The sequence below is a fragment of the Lepisma saccharinum genome, chromosome 11 (genome assembly GCF_977018435.1).
Source record: "Lepisma saccharinum chromosome 11, izLepSacc3.1, whole genome shotgun sequence".
NCBI classification, from domain to species: Eukaryota; Metazoa; Arthropoda; class Insecta; order Zygentoma; family Lepismatidae; genus Lepisma; species Lepisma saccharinum.
Window position 1 is genome coordinate 2,437,570 of NC_139239.1, and position 27,026 is coordinate 2,464,595.

General features: G+C 36.4%; 1 protein-coding gene across 1 annotated transcript in view; it reads right to left on the reverse strand.

The window, feature by feature from the left end:
- LOC145995121 (zwei Ig domain protein zig-8-like) overlaps positions 1 to 27,026 on the reverse strand; it is a 338,612-nt gene that overhangs the window by 73,552 nt on the left and 238,034 nt on the right. Inside the window, exon 2 of the mRNA XM_083131657.1 lies at positions 1,228 to 1,430. Within this exon, the coding sequence (XP_082987783.1) occupies positions 1,228 to 1,430 (203 nt within the window). The remainder of the gene's footprint in view (positions 1 to 1,227; positions 1,431 to 27,026) is intronic.

Here is a 27,026-nt window from a genome sequence, read left to right on the forward strand (position 1 = left end):
TACATTAAATATGGTATTTATAAGATAATCATCCTTGATTTGATTGTTTTTATTACTGAACGTCAAATAAAACATTTTCCACAATCACCTCTTCGTCCCATCTCTCCCAATATATTTCTGTCCCTCTCTTTTCCCCCTTTCCCACCCCCCAACACATGTATCAAAATAAATATTTTCTTAGGTTTGTATGTGTATAAATATAACATTAAATACCCCCAAAAATACTATTTATTTTCTACTTTCCGTCACCCCTCTCCCACTCCCACAACCCCTTCATTATTATTGGCGTTCGCCAGACCAAGTGGTAATGTATCGACGTCTTGTAATCGGTGTGTCCTTTTCCGAGTTCCAGTCAGACCGCATAATTTTTCAGATTCCAATTTAAATGTATCCCGAGTCGTGATTAGCCTATGTGTGCAAAAAGTGATGTTAAAACGAACTCTTGACCTAAATAATACAAGTTGTGTATTTTCTTTCAGCTGTGGTTCCCTCTTTTTGCGAGAAATAACGAATTAACCTAATCATTAACTCAACAAATAAAACTGCATCTCTAAATTAATTAATGAAAACTGTTATTACACCCAAACCACTATTTTATCGTAAATGTAAATGAAATGTCATCTCACGTAGTGAAAACAATGTGAAAATTGTTCTAATGAGTGATATATGATTGTCAAACACATACATGAATACTTTATATTAAGCTCTTGAACTATAATTGGGACAATTTAATACTAATTTGAAACGATTAAAAGTATTAAAACGACAAAGTAAACTTTTGCGCAATCTTTCTGCCGATTCGCATTATTGAAACAATATTTAACCAATGGGGACGTTATCTCATATTTGGAAATGCTACATTGGTTGAACTTCCTGTGGACAAGACCGTGAGTCACGCTTCCTGCTCCTCAGAATCGAACTTCACTCTGATTAGAGGATCGTATATTTCACAACACTTCCTTGTTTCAGAGCTACCAACATAATTTCGTAAGACGTTGGACTTAGAAAAAATCCATGCGACAATTTTTTTGAACATGACTGTACCACATATTGAAGATAGAGGTGTGGTTAAAGCTACTGGTTTTGAAAGTTTCTACGACAGAACATCTCTATAACTGAATGAATATTAATATATTTAACTTTCTCAATATTGTAAAAATTATTCAATAACTATTCAATAATTTATATTTACCACGTTTGTGGGAAGTATTAAAAATTTGTAATTACCGAAGCTTCCTCAATATCGTGTACTTCGCAGTGTAGGATGGGCATCCCTCCGATCTGGGCCAACACCATTGTGCAGTTTTCCGATATGAAGATATCCCTATATTTCATTGGTCCTCCGAGAATCATATTGTGCTTTCCTAAAGACACGTCATTTTTAGAAATATGATTGCTCCGATGAGTTCTCCCGCTTCGTTGAAAAAATCCTGCAAAAGAAAATAAATATAGGCGTAAGTATCAAGCAATTAAATGTTCATACAGGAGAATAAATAAATTATGCTAATTTAGTCATTATAATTTAGGACTATTTCAATATAACTCTACAAATAGTAAGTATTATGCATTTTGCAACTTCTACTTAAGCAGAAAAAAAGTTTCATTCTCCTAAACTTCAGAATCTCAAAGATCAGTTTTAATGACTTCTTATGAGCTTAATATCTTCGCTTTCTTTATTTTAAAATTACCAAATGCACACTCAGTCACTGATCTACATTCAAACATCGTATTCACAAAACAATCATTCAACAATTTTCAATCGAATCATTCTCTAAATCTTTGGTGACAATGGTTCTGCATTAGCATGCTAGGTGAACAAATTTATTTTTGCCAGTGATGAGGATCATATATACGCCAGACGTGTGATTTTACTACAACTCCGGTGCAATAACCAAGTACTCTACGTTCATCTGACGATGAGCGAAAAGGTGCGTTCTCTGGAAACGTAGTGTTAGAATTAGTATGCACGAGTAGATGAAATACACAATAGATATCTAAAAGCAAAGATTATTAGAAACAGATGGATCTGATTATATTTTCAGAATTATAAATTACTTTGCTTCGTTTTAAAGTTAATTTTAAGAAATTATTGAATGGTGTAACACAAATAATATTTATAGAAACCTGATGCATTTTAATGCATATGCAATATCTTATGCTCACAGCGCGTTACGACGTCAGAGGTCCTGGGTTCGAATCCCGGCCTGGGCATGGGTGTTCTTTGAAAGTGTACCTTCATCAATGTCATCAAACAATCACTCATCCTCATCTTCGCGAGAAGCCAAAAGTGGCAGAAATGTGAAGTAAAATAAGCCAAATCAATCTAACAATTAATATCTGATACATTTAAACGTTTGGTTGTAGCTAGAGCTTTTATATACATTTATCCATTTTCTGCGTGTATGAAATAGCAAAGAAATTAAGCAAATGACGGACGACTACGAAAAATATCATTACACAATATAATATTCGCATATTTTATTATAAATGTTTCAGTAATGTTTCTGTACATATTTATATACAACCGTCGAATGTTTCCTTCTAAAATCCAGTCCTTGGTAATTCTATGTAAGTTTACTGAAACATAGAGTTAAAGTGGCATCCAATGTATACATAAATCTTTAAGTTCCGTCCGTAATTATGCCTCAATACTCCATCCATTACGTTATCTCAGCATTCAAATGGCCTCGTCTGAGATTTATTCGAGCCCTTGGAAACGTGGAATGCATTCTCGCAGAAAAAAGAAATGGCGAGCAATAGTCGAGGTGTTAAGACAAGACGTCGTAAGGGATGCTGGGATTTAAATCGAATCGGCGTCATCAGAGAAGTTATCTGGCGGCGCAATCTTAGACACCAATGATCCTTTTACTGCCTCAAACACGAGATAGTTCTCTCTGACGTTTTAGAGGCGTCACGCAGAAGTAGACGAATGATTGCCCTTATTTCTCTTGGTTTTATGGTATTGCCCTCTCGTTTATCTAGATTTATTATACTTGGGACAAACCACGAAAGTTTTCTTACTTTCTGGATTATATATAATAACGATGCACAGTTGCGATAAAATAGAGATATGTCATGCGTTTTTCTTTTGCAAGTTACGAGTATATTTTTTTAAAATGTATTCCACAGCATATAAAAATGTAGATGTATCTCTTACACACTGCAAAATGCCATGGAGGTATGCGACGGGTGTGAAATACAGGATCTAAGTTATTTGTGAAGGTGACGTGATCAACGCCATGCTCTGACGTGTCTCTAGAATGGAAACGTTTTCATTTTTCTATTTTTGGTATACTACGTAGTAATTATAGAGACCGTTAATTAAATTTTCTGACAATGAAGAAACACTATTAACTATCTTATTCAAAAATACCAGTTGCTATAATTCTCTTCTGCTAGTGATACCTTCGAAATTTTACTATCCAAAGTATTATGAATTTGTTTTATTTATCGTCGCTTTTCTACAATTTGTGGCTAATCACAACAAAGAGGATGACAGAGAGTACATGGAATTTGTGAAGGCAGATTCCAAAGAACGCTCATGCCCAGACTGGGACTCGAATCCAGAAACTTGGATGGGGATCACTTAACGACTTCGACATGGCTGGTAATTCAGTTTCAGTTTGCTTCTTAAGTCCATTTTATGCACAGGCAGGCTAATTGGGGCTGGACCTACAGTTTAAAGTGCGATCCAAAACACTATGTGCCTTAACCTGGTATTGAACTCTGAACCCATTGATTGATTTTTTTAAAAAAAAAATCCCTCCACTTTTGGCTAATAACGAAGCTGAGGATATGTGCTGCTACGATGAAACATAAAGGACACTCAAAACGAGTACCCATGCCCAGGCCGGGATTCAAACCAGGGACTCATGGTCCTAGCACTCTGTAATAACTACTCTCCTATGGAGGTCGGCCAGGTATAATAATGCATGTTATTTCTTATGAGGCAACTACCTTGAACCATATTTTTTAAATTAGTTCTATTACATAAATTATATATGTTGAATCACACTGAAGTATACCTTTTAATAATGCATTTTATTGCAGAGAGTTACAATAAATTTTATTCACATTTCCGAAATTCCTTAGAAGAAAAAATACACAGGATATCCCACTTAAAACATTCGTAACGGTCTTGTGTGGAACACCCTGTATAAGCATAATTTATTTCATATAGCACATGTTGATAAGATTAAATATTGCGCTTCACGGAAAATGAATTTGTATGCTTCAAAGTTAGATTTTTACTTCATTTCAGAAAATACATGTCTTAAAATTAAATGAGATCACTGTTAATAACTCAATTCAACGTTAGACAAGCCCAAACATCTGACGACCCGTTGGTCGAGAATGAGGGGGATGTGTGTTCCATTCTTGGGCCATATATTCTTATATTCATAATATTTATCAATGTAATGTAGTGTATAAACAGCGACATCTCTTGAACTAATAGGAAAAATACGCTATAAAGAAATACAGAATATCGTGGTACTGAAAGGTATCTATTCGACTCCCAGTCAGAACTGAGATGTTCAAAATAAACATCCACTCTCCTTGTCCACCATGATAAATCTCAATGTGTATATTTAGTTCACCTAAGAATAGGCACTATAACGAATACGGGTGACGTGGCTGTTATTGAAGAAATGATTTCCAACATCTCTACCGCTGGGCTGACAGCTACCTCTTCATCCTCTGAGCCATGTTATTTCCCTTCATGCCAATCATGGGCCGATCGAAGAATTCTCGTGTTGACGTGGAACGTTCTGGGTTTCAATTATGATGGGCCACAAATAGTTTATGGGTCTGCTGGGATATTTAATAGCCTTGCTGAACGTTGCCTCGTGCGACCATTCCAAAGATACCGCCATGTGCGGTCATGTTATGTTGCCTTACAAAGAGGCATTTGCGATTAGCCGGAGCTGACTACTAATAAGTTCGGAGATCAATATGCAGTAAAATAGTAAGATGAATATGGAACATGATGTGTTGCTACCGCTATCAGTAATAATAAGTAAAATAATATTTTTTTTGCACTAAGACCGCCTTGTCGTGACATTAGGCTGCGAACACAATAGTGACATCCGCAACAACCGTCACGCCTTGTATAGAACATTGCAATAAAACCGCGTTATATATGTTCCAGCATGCATCGATGGTACTACTGAGCATAATACGTTTAGTAATATGACGCATTTTTAGAAACAGCTGGTTAACTACTAACTTGCATATTTCAGTCTTAACAACGAGCTATAGATGCTTATAGCTTTGATGTTTTTGGTGGCTACAAAGAGAAGGTAAGTTGATGTTCTCGCGTTAATCTTGTACAGTTAGCATTATTACAATATTTTGTCCTGTGCTTATTGTAAAAACTATTTGTTGCTTTGGTCAGTACCTTTAAATGTTTGGTATTTTTGTGAAAAAGTGGATTATTGAATTATTATTTGTGGTACCTGCGTATTATTTTTATGACTTTACTGTCATACTTTGTGCAAGAGGTTATTATGTACATGTGAATCTACCTAGGCAGGAAAAAATGGAAATTGCCCAAAAAGCACATGAACCTGTAATCTGTAAACTAGAACTACAGGTCTTTTAATTTCTTATGACGGGTGCTCTAGAACCTGCCAAAGGGAATGGGGAGCGGGGATGTCGCCGCATATCAGACAGATAACAGCCGTGGCGCAGAGAGATACGACGTGGCGAAAATAAGTACTACGTGAACCTCGTTCTACAAGCTGCTGAATTTCTTATCGTGCTGGATTCGTCGCTTCAGCCCTCCCAAATTCCCATGCCAGCTTCTAGGGCGCCCGCCATGAGAACTAAATAGTGGCCTGTGAATTGAAGAAACAGATGAAATATCACAATCCAAGATTATAATTTTGTTAAATATTCCAGTAAGCATAATTGATAATATGAAGTACCACTTTATTAAATCATAGGATTCTTTACAAAATATTGTGAATTCTAAACTCAAAGTCATTGAACATTAGTCAGAAAGTTTAAGTCAATTAATAATACGAATTAATTCTTATTTATCTTATTAATACAAATTGTTATTTTTCTTTTGATAATGGTAGTAAATACGAAAAAGTCTCTTTTATGTAATTTTAAACAATAATAAGAAGTGGCTCAGAAACAAATGTGTAAGAAAATGTATGAAGAGGTCTCTAGGTTGATTGAAACAAGCTTTCTACCCAGGAAAGCAACAATTTGTTTGCATCAAAACTCTTCAGTAAATAAACCATTGAAGCAATTTCTGGGGAAAAAAGCATTCTAGCCTGAAGCCTGATTTGTGTGCTATGTACCAGTGTCGGTCATAGAAATTCCATTGCGCACATTTGGTCCCATTAACCTCTGCAGAGCTAATGGCGCCGTCTATGAGGCAGGAACACCGGATTCCATCATTCCACTCCAAGCATCGCGTGCGTGGCTTCGATTATTGGAAACTGAAGCCACAAAGGTGTATTGGAATTACAGCAGATCATTTGAGGCAAAGGCAATACTTGTGCAACAACAACACTGTCATTTTACACGCGATATGCTTCAGTGTCAGGTTTCAATCACTCGTCGATACTTCCCTTTGTTTGTGGTGGAATTGAGAAAAGAAGACCGTATGGCTCTACAAGATGATGAAAAAAATACACTAGGAAACTAAAAGGAACAGCATATTCATTCCCTTTCATATTTCTCAAACTGATGAATAAATAATATATACTACTACTCTACTTTGTTACTACAGAAATAAAGATATTGCACACTTTTATTGTACACTGCGTTCACAAATTATTGGTTGATTTTGTAAGGCGATATTTTCACCAATAGTGAACAGAAATACATGATATTGAATTGAAAGAGGAATATTTGCCATTCCACAAAGACCTGTGAACCCCATTTGTGGCAGCACAGGCGTCCAATCGGTACTTTCACTCCCGCAAAATCTTTTCAAGCATGTCTTGTTTGGCGTGTGACTCAAAGTCTGATTTCGGCCTGTTGTATTTGAACAAGGAGATTGTTTACGTTCCTCCACTTCCACAGACACTGCCAGATTTGCGAAGATGATTCGACATCGCCATGGGAAACGTCACAGATAAAATACATGCTTGAGGAAGTTTGGCGAGAATGGGCTAGAATGGTAGTACCGCTTAGACACCTGTCCTGCTGCACATGGAGTGCACATCTAATGCATTTAAGGTCTGTGTGAAACTGCAAGTATTCCTATTTCAAATTGTTGTATTATCATGTACTGCATTTCTGTTCATTATTGGTGAAAATATCGCCTTACAATAATTTAGGAACACCCTTTATTCTTGATGCGTAGAACCCAATAATAAATAATCCTTCTTATGTGCAGTAATCGCCATCCTGAAACACCCGCTCCCCTGTGTGATGTTATGTATTTTGCCTAACTCTAAGGGGGCGGGAGAACGTTCTACTAAAATCTTGCTAAGAATATCCACTCATCGTCGCAGAGTAACGCAACACACATAACGCTTAGCGGGAAAAAAAGAGAGTAGATTTCCCATATTTATTTGCGATGACTGTATACACATTTCTTGGTCCCGACGCTGAGATTTTTTGATGATAGTACCATATATGCTATACGTTCCACGAAATTCCGATGTACTCCCATGCAAGTATTGACTAGTTGCATATGTTTTTTTCCTATCGACAACAGGATACTATTTTTAAAGATTTATTTGTGTTCGGTGGAGATCAATTAATTTTCATCTTTGCGAATGACATAGAGATAAGAACTGGAAAGTGGAATACAAAATTAAAATAGGTTTAGAGTGAGAGTTTGTATTTTTTGTCTTACTTGTCTACCTTTATCCGTTAAACTTGGATGATTGATAAACTGGGTGAAGGAACCAAGACAATGAGACGTCTATCCTTAATTCGGAAAAATGTAATGAACTATCTGTCTACTACCAGAATGTTAGAGGGTTAAATACAAAATTACACAAACTATACTCTAGTATATCTCTCGAAAATTATGATGTAATCATACTAACAGAAACTTGGTTAAATGTAGGTGTATATGATGGCGAGTTCATAGATAACCGGTACAATGTTTATCGTCAAGATCGGGTCCATAAGGGAGGGGGAGGTGTCTTGGTTGCTGTAGCAAACAAATATTCTGTTGAGGAATTTAAAATCACTATAGAATATGTAGAAACAGTATGTATCAAATTTATATTTGAATATACAAGTTACTTTTTTTTATCAGTATATTTTCCACCAAAATCACCAATTAAGAAGTATCAGGATTTTTTTGAATTTGTTGAGGAGATTGCTAACCGGCATAGATTTAAAGTAATTATTGTTGGTGATTTTAATATTACCACAATAATAGATGATCAATATAATTTATTGGAAGGTGGACCTATTAGTATTTCTCTTGCTATTTTTTTATCAATGGGAAATCTTAAATCTGTCAATCATGTAAAAAATAAAAATGGGAAAACCCTTGATTTATTATTGACAAATATAAGTGATAGCATGACTCTTATTAGAAATTTACACCCGTTGCTTGAGGAAGACCACCACCACCCGTCACTACATATTCAGGTCTTTTTAAACAAAAAGGTTACTAGTGTTAAATCAAATCCAGTTACTGTATACAATTATGCAAGGGCAGACTTCTACAATATGTACAAACACTTGGAAAATGAAAAATGGGACAATTAAGCTACTTACAAGAATCCCAATGAAGCCTTAGACTATTTTTACAAGGTAATTAATGGTGTGATAGACATATATGTGCCGAAAATATCAATATGTAAAAAACGTTCTTATCCATGTTGGTTTACATCTGATATAATAAGAAACTTAAAAGAAAAAGAAACATACAGAAGAAAGATGAAATATTCAGACTATTATCAAACTAAATTTGTTGAATTACGTAGAAAACTAAAAAGAATGATAAATATAGCATATAAAACATATGTATCAGAAATAGAGAACAATTTAATAAGCAACATTAAACCATTTTGGAATTTTATAAGAAACAAGAAAAAAACAAATAGGAAACTAGGTTATATGATGTATAAGGGTAATAGATTGGAAACGAACGTATTAATTACTAATGGTTTTGCTGAATATTTTCAAACAGTGTATGCTTCAAATCCTTCAACACATAACATCATTGAATCCTCTGACATGATAGTATCTCAGTCGTTGGTGGTAGATTCTATCACCAACGCAGAATGCAATGAAGCCATAAAAAAACTGAAATCAACCAAATCAAGTGGTCCCGACCAATTGCCAACATACATATTCAAAGGTTGTGCCGAATTATTATGTACCCCTTTGTGTTATATTTACAATATTATTTTAAAAACTCAAATTTTTCCTGATCTTTGGAAAATCAGTAAAATTTGTCCTGTTTTAAAAAAGGGAGACCCATGCGAAATTACAAATTACCGACCCATTTCACTAATCTCAGCTCCTTCAAAAATATTTGAATATATATTATATGACAGGATATACAACCATATTAAACCTTATATATCAATAGATCAACATGGTTTTTGTCCTGGAAAGTCTACTTCAACTAATTTGGTCAATTTCACACAGAGTATATCCGATTTCCTCGATGATAGGAATTCTGTTGATGCAATATATATGGACTTCGCCAAAGCCTTTGATACTCTTGATCACGATGTATTGTTAAGTAAATTGTCTAAGTTTGGTCTCTCTCATAACTTTCTTACGTTAATATCCTCTTACCTATGCAATCGAATGCAATTTGTGACATACAATCAAGTTAAGTCATACACTTACACAGTCTGTTCCGGTGTACCACAAGGCTCCAATCTTGGACCATTATTCTTTCTATTATACATAAATGATCTACCCACAATTTTTAAATACTCAAAATGCTTACTTTTTGCTGATGACTTAAAATTGTATAAAGTAATGAAAGATTCAAAAGATGCACATAAGTTGCAAAAAGACTTGGAAAATGCACAAAGATGGAGCATTGAAAATAAATTAAACTTTAATGTCACAAAATGTTTTGCAATAACTTTTTCCAGGCAAATCAAACCCAATATTTATCAGTATACAATGAATAATCGTGCATTACAAAGAGTAAATCAGATAAATGACTTAGTAGTTACATTAAATAATAAATTATCTTTTGGAACACACATTGATCAGATTTGTAATGATGCTTACAGAACGTTAGGGTTTCTAATTAGAAGTTCACAAGACATGCATAATGAAAGAGCTCTGACAAGCCTGTTTAATTGCCTTGTTCGAACCAAATTAGAATATGCAAGTGTAGTCTGGTCACCTTACACTCAATGTAATAGCAAAAAGATAGAAATAATTCAGAAGAAATTTGTTCGTTACTTATATTACAAAAAACACCTAAGATCATCTTTTCAGGATCAGGTATGATATAAACAACTACTCAGAGAATTCAACGTTACACCTCTGTACGAAAGGAGAGTAGTATCACATCAATTATTTTTATATAAGTTAGTCAACGGGCTGGTTGACAGTCCAAGTCTCCTCCAAACATTAAAATTTAATGCTAAGAAGGACATGTTGCGGTTCAGGCAACCTTTTTATTACAGTAAATCCAACTCAACAGAACACCAGAATTCCCCCATTCTAAGACTATGTATTAAACATAATGAAATAGTCAGAAACGGTGGAGACTTGGATTTCGCTATGCCATTCATGCAATTCCTGTCCGTCCTTCGAAGAATATCATGAATAAATAATAAATAATTATAGATGTTTTCTGTGTATATGGGTATGTTTGTAAATACAATTTGCCTGTATGTGTGTATATTTGTTTATATATGAGTATTTACATGTGTATAGTTATAATTGCCTCAGTCTGTATATAGATATGTACCTTGTTCTACCGCAGTGAATATCATTTTTGGATTTATGTTCTCTAGAACGCTTGTGCTGGTGTTCTTTATGAAACGATTATTGTAGTTTTGCTCTCCTTTTTCTTTTATTGTTTTTGTATTGTTGGAATTATAATTTTTTAATTGTTTAAAATATATATATATGTAAGCCTATTGTAATTGGAGCGAAAGCTCTGTTATAGGTGAAATAAATAAATAAATAAATAAATAAATAAATTATGATTCGAAATTGAGTTTTGTTTCCCATTCACTTTACACACGGATAGGCTAATCGGAACTTATCAGTAAAAGTGCAGTTAAACTAGGATCAAAACCACCATGTGTCTCCGTCCGGTATCGAACTCAGGGTCTGTTGATTGGAAGGCGACGACGTTATCACTTCGCTATTGGGGAATCGTAATATGTATGATTCGGCAGCATAAATGTCATGAACATATACTTATTTCATCCTGATGGTCCCGCAACCCAAATAACAGCGCTCTAAATTTGGTTGCATAAGCTGCAGGATAATTCAGTAATTCATGTATAGTAGATTGGGAGCACGTTGAGTTTACACAACCGTACCATAAACATGGACACCTACCTCTAATGAATTAGTGTATCCACTCTAAGTTTTATTGAGTGATTTGAGAAGCGAATAACGTTGCGGAACCTTGTTTCCGATTTGTGAGGTTGTACTCCGAGTGATGATATCTATTTGCCCAAAGCCCTTGTGCTATCTGCGGAACGAGGAGGAAAGTAATATCTGAGAAAGAGGTGGCGGGGGAAAATCCGCCGCAAATGGTCGATAAGAGAGAGCCACTAATACTCTCCCTTGTGTAATTGGGCGGCAAGATTTATAGTGGGGTTTCTATTTCTCTTATAGGGACCGCCATCGAGTGTGCTGAATGAACATTCTCGGGAAGGACCCTCGCAACCCGACTCAGGTTCATTTTTGTTCCCAAGGACAAAGCCGGAATCTTTCGTTTTGTTATATGCAAGGACAGAAAAAAACGCGCCATCAAATCTACATGTAATGTTGGCCTTGCTAGGTTCGGTGAGCGTTGATTCTGTGTTCATTCTTTCTCAAGTTATTTTTTCGTGTCTCGTATTTCTAAAGGAAAAAAATCATTTCTCCAATGATAACTGTACTGATTCTAATTGGGTAAAAGTAAATTTATATGCTTTGCATTTAATACGTACACACATATCACTCGTTTACAAAATAGTATGATAGTTTTAAATTTTAGTTGTATCATTTGAATATTTTTGTAATCGAGTGTACTGAGTTGAGCGTAAAGAAAAAGGTGTTGAGGTAGGAGCGTCGCTGTGACGTTGTAGACACGTGGTTGAGCTCAGAGCTAATGCCTCGCGGCTGGAGCGAGATAAGGAGGAGGAAGTACTGGCAGTTGGAACAGCTGATCGCTTGGTGTCAGACTGTGTATCGAGCAGTGGCTCCACGTTGTTTTTCCGAGTGCAGAAGTATGTACGTACGGGGTGTAATACCTGCAATTACTTCTTTGCGTTTAATATATAGTACGTCAAGAAAGCTGATTCTCATTACTTCCCGTCGTCATAATAGTTTATCATTGGTCTTTATCGTGAAACGTATCTGAGCATCTATACTTAAAACAAAAAACCAGGAATTTATCTTTTTCTTGGCGGAGGAAACTTCCATTGCAATTTCGTCTTGAAATTATTCATAAAGTGATAATGTTCTCTGATTATCCACATGAACAGCTGTTATCCCTTAACGACATTAAATCATTGAGAAGATTTCCAACTAAATTTTGCTATATTGTAATTACTCTGCTGATAAAAGAACCGCAAGGATTATAAAAATAAGTTTATTTGTAAACTAGACTAACTATATCTTTTATGACTCCCTTTCGGAGGTTACACCAAAACGTAACAAGCAAAGTAACCTGAAAACGACACTTTAAAAAAATGCTAACTCTTAAACCGAAGTGCGAAGTGCTCCTGTCGCTTATGTGTCACCCAGACCGGGGTGCTTTTCCTAGAGCTTGCAACATATCACGTCGGTCTGTTTCTGTTCCGTCCAGACTGGACGGAAAAGTGCCTACGAAACTGTGGGTGAAGTGCCACGTGTCACTTTGGTATGAAAGTTTAGTGTTGCGTGTCCTATGTCACTTGTTTCTTCTTCGATGTGAAATGTTCTACATTGGCAAGGATTTCCAGAGCATTCACAGTATTAACTACCAAACATCAGCCACGACATTATTTAAATTGCACAAGTATGTGTTATCTAAAAGTGTAAATTCGAACAATTTCAATCATTCAAATCTTAATGAATTACGTAAGGGGAAAGTGACATCAAAACTTGAAATTTTAAAAGAATTTTTCAAAATATGTATTTGTGAAGACCATTCCTTCATAGAGGTACCAATCGGGGACCCTGCAATCCCTTCGAGCAACAGTAAAATGTGTCTCCATCTGAAATTTTTAAGTTCCCACATCGTTCATTTGTAAACGTTATTTATATTTTTTATGTTTATTTTCCAGTGTATTTATGTAGACGAAAGAAATTTCACACAGTTGTTATTGATGACATTGATGTAACAAGTAAATGTCGCCAATAATTTCAACTACAATGTTTACAATAACTACAGAAGCATGTGATTAAAAAAGGTCCTTGTTTCCTGTATAATTTAAAGGTAGTGACAATATTTATATGTTATTTAGTGTAGTTTTTCTCCCACTTTTTGCTAAACATGACGATGAGGATGAGTGATGATTAAATAAAATTGACGAATAGACACTCAGCCCGAATTCGAACCCCGGAACTTTAGTGACGAGCTTTAAAGTTGATAATGAACCGATCGTAGTACCATTTTCTCTTCAGTGATTTTTTGATCTCTCATATTATGAGTAAATGTTTTTTCTTAGATTTTAGTGAGGTCTTACTGACTAAAATACGTATGTTTCATGCAGTAAGTGTTGTGCTTGATTTAATGGAAAGGTAAATATTAAAACCAGCAGATAACGGTACCTGCGGTTAAGTGGTTAAAGCAGTGCAGTTCGGCTTTAACAAAAAATGTAAATTGCAAATTTTGCAATTACTCATCATGTGGTTTTCCTTTATTTTAATAAAGGTGGATCAGGAACATTCCATAATTTGGCGTACCAGGCGAGCAAATGAAAGGGTTACAAAATGGTGGCAGCTGTGACAGGGAAGGAGGAAATTGTATTTACAAATTAGGTTGGTATGCGAGCAATCAATAAATGAGTCTCGTACAATTGCTTCCATGATGCAGCAGGTGTTGCAGAGGACGGTATCATTCCGTGACAGAGGCCGACTGCGTGGGTGTCGGTGCTCCGCGGTGAAGTGACATAAAGTGACATGTGGAAATACACGGTGATTTGGCACATTTTCGTACTTGGTTTTTATAAAAGGCTCAAAAGGGTAGTACTCTTGCATTTCGTGCGAGCGGTTCAGAGTTCGTTTCCCGGTGGGAATTTCAAACTTTCCATGTTGACCAAGCATTGTGAGGACGATTGTGGATCTACTTGAAAGCCATAGCGTCGGACCCCCGGTCTGGAATGTCAGATAACAGCGGCGATGAGAATCGATGCGATGACCAGGCATTGTTCAACGTAAAACCGTCTGGAAGACCTTCTTGTTCCTTTGGGGGACGGGATTTGTTTATGTTAAGAGCAAACCTCATTTCCTGTGTTCAGAAAATACAACAGGGTGGTAGATACTATATCGTCTAAGACAATCTTAAAAAAAACAAAGATATTTACAAATGTGGGGATGGGGCACATTCAGGGAAGAGTAGTAGAAGCCTAAGGTTTGCGGGGGAGTAAATATCTCTCGGATCATTTGTATGTTTCTATCCTTTAAATGTTCGTCTCGCTTACTAACAGAAGCACCTCTTCTACGATCACCGACCCAAATTGCCAGCCCACAGTTTGCACGGTTCAACGGACATCGCTTTGTGCCGTGTTGCCACATTCCAAGTACATCTTTACTCCGCTGAATAAAAATCTGTATAAATGTGAATTGACAATGATCATGGATTTTAAAAAGCATATTCAAAAGCTTCAAAACAAGATCAGTATTGTACTTGTAGGACTACCGAATACCAAGAAAAAGTTGTTTTGCAAAATTGAGGAAAAACTGTTTTTTGACAATTTTTAAAAATCTGAAAAAGAATAATTGTGTTTAAAACCTTTTTGCCTAAACCGTACTAAAATTTCATGACGATTGGAACACCCATTCTTTATTTAGTCATAGAATTTCAAAGAGAGCGATAGTTTGTAAAACTCCAAAGAAAACGGCCCTTTCTTTGTTCTCCCGACGAAGATATATAGCATACTGGAACGAAACATCGGTTAGCATAGATTAGCGCAGAATTTAACAAGCTAAATTTTGATGTAACTTGTTTTTATGTAGGTTTACTAGTTAATTGATAATTGGAGTCCAAACTTGAGTATCTATAATTTTTAATCCGACAGTAGAGTCCTGCAAGTCTTATGGGGGCCCTGCAATCTTGGCTCCAATTGTATAACTCACTGAACAGTATCAGTATACAAGATTTCTATTTGGCAGAGAATGATATACGACCAGAAATTCTCCATCGAATTAAGGTCGGGCAAATGTGGTAGCGAGTCCTCACGAAAAATGTCATTGGCCAGATTATTGATACCAATCGGTGTGCTGTCAATAAGTACGAATTGTCTGGCCCCGTGGCGGAGTGGTTAGCACATCGCGCTACGACACCAGGAGTTCCGTGTTCGATTCCCGCTCGGACTTGGATGTTTGTGTTGTCTGTCTCGAAGGAAATGATACAGATAATTGAGTAAAACTGTGATATGAGTGAACGAAGTGTGATGGGAAAGCTGCCGCGTAGGGGCTTTCCTTAAAATTTTAAAAAGAATGTGCACAGAGACCAATCTTTGTCATTAAGTATTTCCATTTGAGCAACAGCTTAGAAAAGTAGGTACCTGCATTGCGAAGAGAACTTGACGGAAAAATTGATTTTATGGCTTCAACCTGTCAATCTTAGACCGCAAATACAGATCTTTAACATTTAGAGATTCAAGCCAAGTTCTACAAGAAGATTCCAATCTTTCGTGTTAGTTTTACTGCCTCATAACGCGTAAGAAAAAAACATTGCGCAATGGTGACTGACTATCATACTGCATGTCAACTTGAGATGTTGAATTGATGGATAAGATATTCACTATAATTACAGTACATAACTATATTTTTGTTCATGAGCAATAACATGACATGATTTACTGTAAATGCAGAGTATTAAAAGAGAATTGTTTTAGTTCGCCTTGTAGAACTAAGGAAGCTTGCCATGATTATTAAGCTCTGACGTTTCATATTTAATCTCGATAGAGCAAAAACGTCTGATGTATCAACGAGTCTGAATCCTACAGATTTAAAATAATCATTTACAGTTTCCTTAAAAAAAAACACAGTGGAACGCAGCACAAAATCTTACATTGTGAATGTTATGAAACTGGGTTAAAGATTCAAAAGGGGAAAAAAATTCAAAACAAAGTTTAAAACAAACAACAGAATAATGTTCGCATGAACAAATAGTTTACCATTTGTAAAATGTTATAAACGCAAGACAATAGGGGAGAGAGGGAGCGAGAAAGATATCATTTTAGAATTCTGAAACATCCCTTTTGTTTCTCTACTTTAATTACTATTACAAAAGGCTTCCTCCTCCACGAGGCTTGTTTTTATTTCGAAAGAGGAGATACTTCACCTCTATTAGTTAGTTGGTAATAATAAAGAGCAATTACGTAATAAAGAAAAAAACCGGAATGGAAAAAATAAGACCGCGCACGAAAGATAAAGTGAGGGGAAAGTTTATCAAAAGGGGAAGTGGATGCCATAATTTTAGCTAGGTTGCTGCTGAGGGGGAAATACCCTTCTCGCAAGAGATACGGGGACTCCCCATTAAAGTTGGAAAGAACAATTTTGCTACAAGGGAAAACGTACCCTCCGGTTCAGCCATAGCCAAAGGGAGACTTATATGGAAGTCATTTCGATTTAATGCGTCTCGCCTAATTTATGCAGTCTATTTGAACGAGTATCCATTTCGTTCGTGGCTTTCTGCGTTACATTGGATTCAAGGACGCCCATGAATGTTAATTTCGATATTCAACGGTATATTTGTGAATGCAGAATTGTTATGTTAAGTATGTAGAAAAAAATGTTTGAAATGTAATATAAATTTAAATAAAAAAATAAAGAGTGGTCCTAAAGTTATAGTGGGAACAGAACAACTATGTGCCACCACCGGGTATCAAACCTGGCATTACTTTCTTACAAATCGAACACGTTACCACTGCGATCGGAGAAGCCATACGAAATTTCGCATTCATATAAACTTTCCTTATTTATGTTGAAGAATATATCTCTCTCTCCTTCTCGTAGACATTGATGATTTCGATTCTTTTAAATTTATAGTTTCAAGTTTGCATATCAGCTGCCGTAACACACGTGACACACACTTCACACGATAAACGGTATGCATTTTTGAAACAATGATCTTCAGTGACTATGTACTCTTCGAACGTGAAAAATACGTCTTGCCGCCACTAAATTATCATAACGTCTGCGTGAAAAAGACAGTTTTGCCAATTATTACAACAATGATGTCTCCGTATTTCACAAATCACCATTGTTGTTTTTCATTGTTGCCCATTGTTTGGAATTTTTAAATAGACGCTTGGGGATAGTTTACGGTGTCCACGTCGGTGCCCCTTAATGAGAAGTAAACTATCCATATGCTCCCATGTTTTTCCGACGGGAATTTAAGAAATGTTCGTTATTAAGAGCTGCCCGTTAGGACACGTTTCAGAAGTTAATTGTGACCTTTTACACACCGAATTGTCTTTGGATTTGAAATTAATGAGTTTATCAGTAATTTTTGTCTCTTTGGTGTACATTAAAGAGAATTATTCAAAAACAATTGTTATTTTTTATTTTCTCTATATGTAAACTGAAGTGTTCCCAATTGGGAACATTGGCGTTTCATGTGAAGTATTATTACAGAGTTTTCTAATTATAATTCAACTGGACCAGCATGTTTTCCGTTTATATATTAGCATAGTAAATGTACAGAAATATTACATATAAGCTTACAGAGAGTGAGACAACATTACAACCTTCAAAATACAAAATACTAATACAAATACATAATAGAATAACATAATTGTATAAAAATGAGAAAACATCATTGTGCAATTTTAGTCAAGGAGAAAAAGGATTTGTTTTATTGAAAACGTAGCAATACCAAATTTTAAATATATGCAGTTTACACATTTGAAAATGAAAAAAAAATACAGACACACACAGAATGTACGAGGGGCGATCAGGTTGCTCTGACACTAACATAGAAAGAGCGGCAATAGGGTTTCAATTTTTTTATTATTTTTCAACATACTCCCCTGCAACTCCAAAGCACTTTTCCCATCGGTGCTCCAACACCTGGATACCTTGCAAAAAAAATTCTTCCGACTGGTCCTCCAACCATGAGTCCACAGCCCTTATCACCTCAGAATCATCAGAAACTTTTTGCCCACAAATGTCACTCTTCAAATGTTTGAACAAATGGAAATCACTGGGGGCCAAATCTAGGGAATAGGGTGGGTGGGGCAACAATTGGAACGATGCATCTGCGATAGCGGCCCTCGCAATGCGTGAGGTGTGGACAGGTGCATTGTCCTGGTCAAGGAGCACACCACGGGTCAACATCCCACGCCTCTTTTTCTTGATGGAATCACGTAATTTCTTGATTAGGTCACTGTAGTATGTGCCAGTGATGGTTTGCCATCTTTGTAGATAGTCCACAAGTAGGACACGCTTGCAGTCCCAGAAAATTGAGGCCATCACCTTTTTTGCTGACGTTTGCACCTTGAACTTCTTCTTGGTGGAGAATGTGGGTGTTTCCACTCCATGCTTTGTGATTTTGTTTCTGGGTCGAAGTGATAGACCCATGTTTCATCCATAGTTACAAATCGGGGATGGAAATCGTCTATATCAGCACGAAAGTTGTCAAGAAGTTCTTGACTGATGAGCACTCGGGTGAGCTTCTGATGTGGGGTGAGGTTTCGAGGGACCCATCTTGCAGCAATTTTTTTCATTTGCAATTTCTGGGTTATTATGTCTTGCACAGTGCCATATGACAGGCCACACATCTCAGCAACATGACGGATAGTGACTCGACGATCCTTCAGCACGATATTGTGGACTTTGTTAATGTTTTCTGTCGTCATGACAGTTTTTGGTGCTCCACCTGCATATTCATCCTCACACGACTCTCTCCCACAATTAAACTCACGACACCATCTCTTCACCATACTGTATGAAGGAGTACTGTCCCCTAGTGTATCCACCAAGTCCTCATGAATTTTGGATACCGTCCACTTCTTCTTCACAAAATGTTTGATCACCGCTCTCACCTCAGTTTTCTCCATTCTGGCACATTGACACAACTTCACTCAGTTAAACCCCTGTAAAAAGAAAACTGTACGCTACTCAGACTTACAATTCAGAATGAAAGCATATAAAGGATCACTAAACAATAGCAAAATAAAAAATCAATCATAACGTCATTCCTTCTATGTTAGGGTCGGAGCAACCTGATCGCCCCTCGTACTAAACTGGTGATAAGCTATGTAAAGCTGGGAAGCAGTGTAAATGTATATTTCTTGCACACTCGCGACATTGTAGGCGAGCATTTTTTGGCAAAATGCACACCTTCCTTGTCCTGCTTCAATCAGAAAATGACCATCAGTTATCCTCATAGACCCTGGGATTTCAAATCGTGGTCCTGGCCTCGAAGATGTTCGTGGATTTTTGCGAATAAGGAAGGTAGCTACTTCTCTTCGAAAATCCAAGTGATTCTTTGAATTCTTCCCATGAAGTTCTTAGTGAATTTTCCACGCTGCAACAACTGCCACATTCAAAGCATTGGAAAATAAATTCCACCACCATTTTTTCCCTCGCAGCTGAGGTCTGTAGCTGGACAGCATACGGTCGAAGACATTGACGCCCCCCATTCCTTTATTGTACTTTCGTACTAAGTGAGGTTCAGGGACATCAATCCTCTTTCGAAAGTCAAACTCTCCTCTTTTCTTTTTCTTCATTTCATTTGTGGGAACCAAGGGGCATCTACCAGTCCTTCCTTCTCCTACTGTACCTATTGCTTTGAACCCCTGTATTTTCAGCTCTTTGAGCAATGTGTATGAGGTAAAGAAATTATCATAGAAAACTTCAACTTGCAGAGGATTAGTGACAACATTCAATAAGGCTGTCACCACTCTAGTCCTGGAGAGTTAGATTCATCTTCTTCCTTTCCTTGATAGATTTTCATAACATAAGGATATCCATCACTTGAACTAAGAGCCCAGATTTTGAATCCGAAACGAATCAATTTTCCCTTTATGAACATCTTGCAAGAATGATGCTCATAATAGGGAACCATTGATTCGTCGATGCTGAGTTGTTTATGAAAAATTCCATATTGCTGAAGATTGTTGTTTAGCTCATCATACAATGGTGAAATTTTTCCAACTTTATCCCCTTGTTTAAATTGAGTATTGTCCATAACGTGGAAATATTTCTTTATATCCCGAAACTTTTGCCTGGGCATCGCAGTTAGGACAATTGGTACAGTCACGTCTTCTGCTGTTGACCAGTACATATTGTAAGCCCATAGTGTAACATTACTCATGAATGACGTATTGAGACTCAATAGACAAGTGACTCAGGAAGGTTATGCCATTGGCTGGGCTTCTGCGCTGGGCGAGCGAGAGGTCTAGCGTGGCAGATCCTTGCCGACTACGAGAGACTTCTGACGTACTGGACACTGGCTGGACAGGCTGAGTATACTGCATTACAGTCTATCGCCCTTTATAGGCCCTCATGGCCGGGTGTAATTTACCTAAAGTCTATTGATTTATTTTAAGTTCTTAAAAGTGCAAGAAAAGGAAATTGTTTTAGTTTAGATTTTTTGGTGGATTGCTCCGGGTCATGTTGGCTGTGGGGGGGATTTGGGCTGGGTTGCGATTTGCTCTGACTCGTGTAGCCTTTACTTACCAACTGCTGACTATCAAATGGGACAAATTAAACTAGGTTAACTGGGAGATAATCCATAGACATTTCTGTTGAATTAATTGTATTTGGAAAGTATAAGTACTAATATGTTTTGTAATAAATATTGGTAAACGAATATTAAGTTCCAATTGTATACTTTAAGTACCTAATATATGATCATCCACTGCGCCGATAAGACAATCCTCGTCTCACTTCTTTGGTATTAAAGGGGAAACAAGAGACGTAGAGGATTATAAGAGCAGAGCATGGTTTCATGCTGGTTCTATCTCTGGTACTTATGTACATTTGGCTATCAATATATCAATATTTCTAGTTTGGTTAGACTGTAAAATGGTGCGGCAATATGGCTCGGAATTATTATACTGTAGATATTACGGGAACAGTGGATGGGAGGAATTTTGGTCCGCCTTTTCCCCCACTTTCTTCAACTCGTAGAGAACATTCTGCTTCGCAGTTGTTAAATGAATTTGTTGGACCCTTACCACACACCCCAGAAAATGCCCAAGGACGACAAAGGGAGGGGGAAGATGTAGAAACGTACGTAAAGGTACCTTGTAAACCCCGGTGGGTGAATAAACGCCCAAGTAAGCCTTTGGAAAGTTCTTCGTCGTCTGATGAAGACGAACGAGTATTATATAATAGGTCCGATTTGAGAAAGTTAAATATGGAAATGGCCAAAGAAAATTTGACTCAATTAATAGCTACTGTACCTATAGTTAAGGAAATTAATGCTGAAAGCCTGTATCGATTTCTGTATGTATTGCAGGGTATTAAAGACAGAAAAATGTTTCCTTCTCACGAGATTATGCTCGCAGTTTTACCAAAATTAAATACTGAAATGGGTAAATTATGGATGAAATGTATAATTGAAAATATCCCTTGGAATGATGTATTTCAAATGATCTTAAATAAGTATGCAACTTCTATTGGGAGACAGTATTTATGTAATAAATATGTACTGGGTAATCAAAGAGATAATGCAACTCTCTTAGAGTATTTAGAAAGTAGAGTTCGAGCTGCTAAGATTTTGCAGTATGATATTGATGAAAGTACATTTGTAAGTTATCTTGTGGATAGACTTAAACCTCAGTATTCCCAAAAATTGTATCTAAAGGGGATACCTAATACTTTAAATGAATTGCAGAACGAGTTGAAAGTTTTAGAAAAACTTTCTTATTTGTCCAAAGATTTTTGGGGATTACAAAATATCGAACGACAATTCAAGGCTAAAGGTCCTGCATACAAAGAATATACGCCCAAATATTGTCGTAAATGTTCAGCAAGTGATCATTTTGAGCGATGGTGTCCGATGCAGGTGAGAGGTGCTCAATTTGCTTTGCAAGGATCGCGTAGTGACATAGGACCCAGACAAGGTGGTGAAACTAAAGTGACTGCTGTGTTTGTTGACTGTAAAATCAATAATCTGAATTTATTAGCATGTTTAGATTCTGCGTCAACATATAGTTTAATTAGTGAAAGTCTCTTAGATCGAATAAAGACTAGGGGAACTGTTCGAGAATGGGATTTGGACATGCAAGTGATAGTTGGTAACAACAACCTTATGAATATTAATAAAGGAGTTATGTTAAATGTTGGTCTTGGAAATTTATCGTGGACCACAACTTTTCATGTTTGCAAAAAACATACCTCTAGACTTAGTGCTTGGTGTGAGATTTCAGAAACAGTGCCACATGGTGATTAACTATTTAGAACAAATTGTTGGTTTTTCCGGAAGTGATGAGAAAATCCCTATTAAATGGACATCTGAAAGCTTATGCAAAAATTTTCGTGTTTTACAGAATATAGGTCAAAGACAAAGACAAGATCGTCCTTCATTTCCTGTACGTTCTCCTGCCCAGGGTTCAGCCAGCACAGGCCGAGGTGTCGGAGCTCGGTCTTATCAGCGCACGAGAACTGACCAAGGTCAACATGTAGCTTTCCAGCAGGCAGCAGGTGCGAACCAGGAAAACTTCGTCAGAAATGTAAACAGTGGTGAGAACTTCTTTCGGAGCCAGTCCAGGACTTCGTGGAGGCCACGAGAGAGAAGGCGTGGACTCGAATCCAGAGCTTCTGATGTTTCTGGCGCATCTTTTGGACAGTTTGCATTAGAGGACACTGAACAACAGTTATGTAAGTTGAAAAGTGAATTTTCTGATGTTATTACTTCTAAGCTAGGACGTTTAAAGAACTTTTCGTATAAAATTAAATTATATGATAATGTTCCTGTACATCGGAGTCCATATTCTGTTCCACCATCTAAACAACAGGAACTAGATGGAGTGATTACTGAATTATTAGAACAAAACATTATTGAAGCATCTTCGTCACCGTACGCAGCACCTTGATTTGTAATTCCTTCTTCAGGGGGGACTAAAAGACTTATTTGTGATTATTCTGCAGTGAATAAGAAAATAATCTATGATGCGCACCCAGTGGCTAATATGGAAGAAACTATGGCTCAATTGAGTCAGGGGAAGGTATTTTCTGTTATTGATTTGAAAAGAGCGTTCAACCAAGTAAATTTGGATGAATCTAGCAGAGATGTAACAGCCTTTGTAACTCCTAATAATCAGTATAGATATAAGGTCATTCCATTTGGCATTAGTATTGGGCCAAGTTGCATGTCACGAGTTATGAACCAAGTTTTTCATGATTATAAGGGAAGGTTCTTACATTTATTTTGTGATGACATAATTGTTCATAGTGCTAATGAGAAAGAACATCTGGAACATTTACGTTTAGTACTGCAGAGATTACGTGAATATGGGTTAACGATTTCCCCCAATAAAAGTTGTTTTTTGAAAAGGAGAATAAAATTCTTGGGATTTATTGTGGGGCAAGGAAATTGTGAAATGGATCCAGACAGAATTGAAGCTATTCAAAATCTCCCTTCGCCGAGAAATTTAAAAGGATTATTAAGGTTATTGGGTACCTTAAATTTTTATTCTAAATTTATTCCAGAGTATTCTACTGTGGTAGCTCCCTTAAATGAAATCCGAACACCCAAAATAAAGTTTCATTGGGGTTCTAGGCAACAAGAGGCACTAGAAAAAATTAAAACTCTATTTAGAGAACATGTAATTTTGAAATTGCCTGACTTAAATAAACCGTTTGTTATTCAATGTGATGGGTCCTTGAGAGGATTCGGCTCTTGTCTTTTACAAGCTGATGAAAATAATAATCTGAGACCAGTGGCGTTCTTTTCTAAAAGATTAAAAGAAGTTGATAGAAAACGAACAATTTATGAGATTGAACTTATAAGTTTAATGCAAGCCATATCACGTTTTGAATACTGTTTGAAAATTCAGCCTTTTATTATTCAATTAGATAATATGAGCCTTAGTTATATGGTTAAACAATCTAGGAAATATTCCAAATATGCGAGATGGATGGAGAAACTCTCTTGTTATAAGTTTGAAGTGGTGCACATACCTTCTAAGCAAAATGTGACTTCTGATTTATTATCTCGTATGTATGATTGGAGAGATTATCAAACGGAAGAATTGGATTCTGATTATGTTAGTAATGTTAATTTGGCCATGTTGGTAAACCCATTTCATGCCGATACCTTGAAGAAAGAAATGTTGAAAGATCAGGAATTGGCCAATATTATGAGACAAATGGAGCAAGGTATAAATTTCCCAAATTATAAATTGCATCGAGGTTTCTTATACAAAAGAACTAAAGCCAAGAATTTTCCTTATAGGATATGTGTACCAGATAATTTGAAACATCCTTTAATATTATATTATCACACTAATATGCGAACAGGATCTCATGGTAATTGGTTGAAAACACTTAAGCGTCTACAGAGACACGTTACTTGGGAACATATGTCTCAGGATGTTAAGGATTTAGTTCAATCTTGTGATGTATGTCAACGAGCTAAGTGTAAAAACACAACCCCTGAAAATATATTAACGTCTGAAATTGTAACAATTCCTATGAAAAGGTTGTACATAGATATTTGTGGACCATTACCTGTATCTAATGGTTATAAATATATTTTTGTTCTGGTAGATGGAGCATCAAAATTTTGTATATTTGAGCCAATTAGGAAATTGAGTTCAAAGGTATTGATTGATAAATTAGATCATATTTTTATGACTTATGGCTATTGTTATGAGATTGTATCAGACAATGCGTCATATTTTGTATCAGATGCATTTACCAGTTATTTATTTAACCATGGAATTCAGCATATTAGATTATCTGTTGGCAATCCTCAGGCCAATTTAAGTGAAAGATACATACGTACTTTGAAAACTGCCTTGAGATGTTATTATTCATCAGATCAAACTAAATGGCATGAAGGTTTGAAAAAGATACAGTATAGTTTAAATTGTTCATACCATCATACATTGAAGTATACTCCGTCGGAATTGTTTTTGGGACGACAATTGTGGGATCCATTGGAAGTCCAATGGCAATTATCTGATATGGATTTTAATGTAGCAGATGGTAATTTGCAAGATAAATGGAAAAATGCTATCAGAAATATGCAAAGGGAATGGGAAAAGAGAAAACAATTGTATAAGAAGCGATATGCACCCATAACGTTTCAAGTCAATGACAAAGTATTAGTTAGGACTAAGATTAAATCTTCCTTAGAGGACAAGATAACTAAAAGTCTTTCTAATATGTACGAGGGTCCATATTTCATAAGTAAATTTCTAACAGAGAATTCAGTTCTGGTTAAGAAAGTTGATGATGACAGGGTATGTTCCAAAGTACATGTACATAAATTGAAAAGATATTTGGAGCCCAGGAGAGGCAATAATAGGTAATTTTATACATGGATCGACAAGATCTCTGACTATGTAAGGTTAATTAAGGATTCTCCCATTATATAAATGTAAATTATTGTAGATTTGTTGTAGGTTGCCTGTATTATAGTAAGAATGAATGGTTTATGTTTGTAAACTTGTACTGGTACCAGTTTGTTTTCTTTTTCTTTTTGAATATTTACAGGCGTTGGAGTTGGAGGGATGACATGCGCAAACGCCTATAACTATTACGAAACCTCGCTCTAAAGCTTGAAACTTGGTTATGTAAGAAGAGTATGTTTGAAATGTGAATTCTAAAAAGATATGTGTAACTAGTAGTACACTATGTGCTAGAAAATTGTAATTTTTGGGGGAGAGGTTGTTTTGTAAGCCCATAGTGTAACATTACTCATGAATGACGTATTGAGACTCAATAGACAAGTGACTCAGGAAGGTTATGCCATTGGCTGGGCTTCTGCGCTGGGCGAGCGAGAGGTCTAGCGTGGCAGATCCTTGCCGACTACGAGAGACTTCTGACGTACTGGACACTGGCTGGACAGGCTGAGTATACTGCATTACAGTCTATCGCCCTTTATAGGCCCTCATGGCCGGGTGTAATTTACCTAAAGTCTATTGATTTATTTTAAGTTCTTAAAAGTGCAAGAAAAGGAAATTGTTTTAGTTTAGATTTTTTGGTGGATTGCTCCGGGTCATGTTGGCTGTGGGGGGGATTTGGGCTGGGTTGCGATTTGCTCTGACTCGTGTAGCCTTTACTTACCGACTGCTGACTATCAAATGGGACAAATTAAACTAGGTTAACTGGGAGATAATCCATAGACATTTCTGTTGAATTAATTGTATTTGGAAAGTATAAGTACTAATATGTTTTGTAATAAATATTGGTAAACGAATATTAAGTTCCAATTGTATACTTTAAGTACCTAATATATGATCATCCACTGCGCCGATAAGACAATCCTCGTCTCACTTCTTTGGTATTAAAGGGGAAACAAGAGACGTAGAGGATTATAATATCTTCTCTTGGAACATTGTGATAACAGCTGATTAGAAGCAAACCAAAGAACTAAGCTATGTCATGTTTGGTGAACGACACAATCTTGCCCTTTTGAGTTGCATATAGGCACGTTATTGAAGATAGATGCTCGAGGTATGTCTCTGGTAAAATTTTATGAAACATCTCAATAGGTTCCAGTGGCAGTAATTCTGAGTGTTTATCGGATAAGCACTGAAATGAATCATTGCAATGGAGCGAAT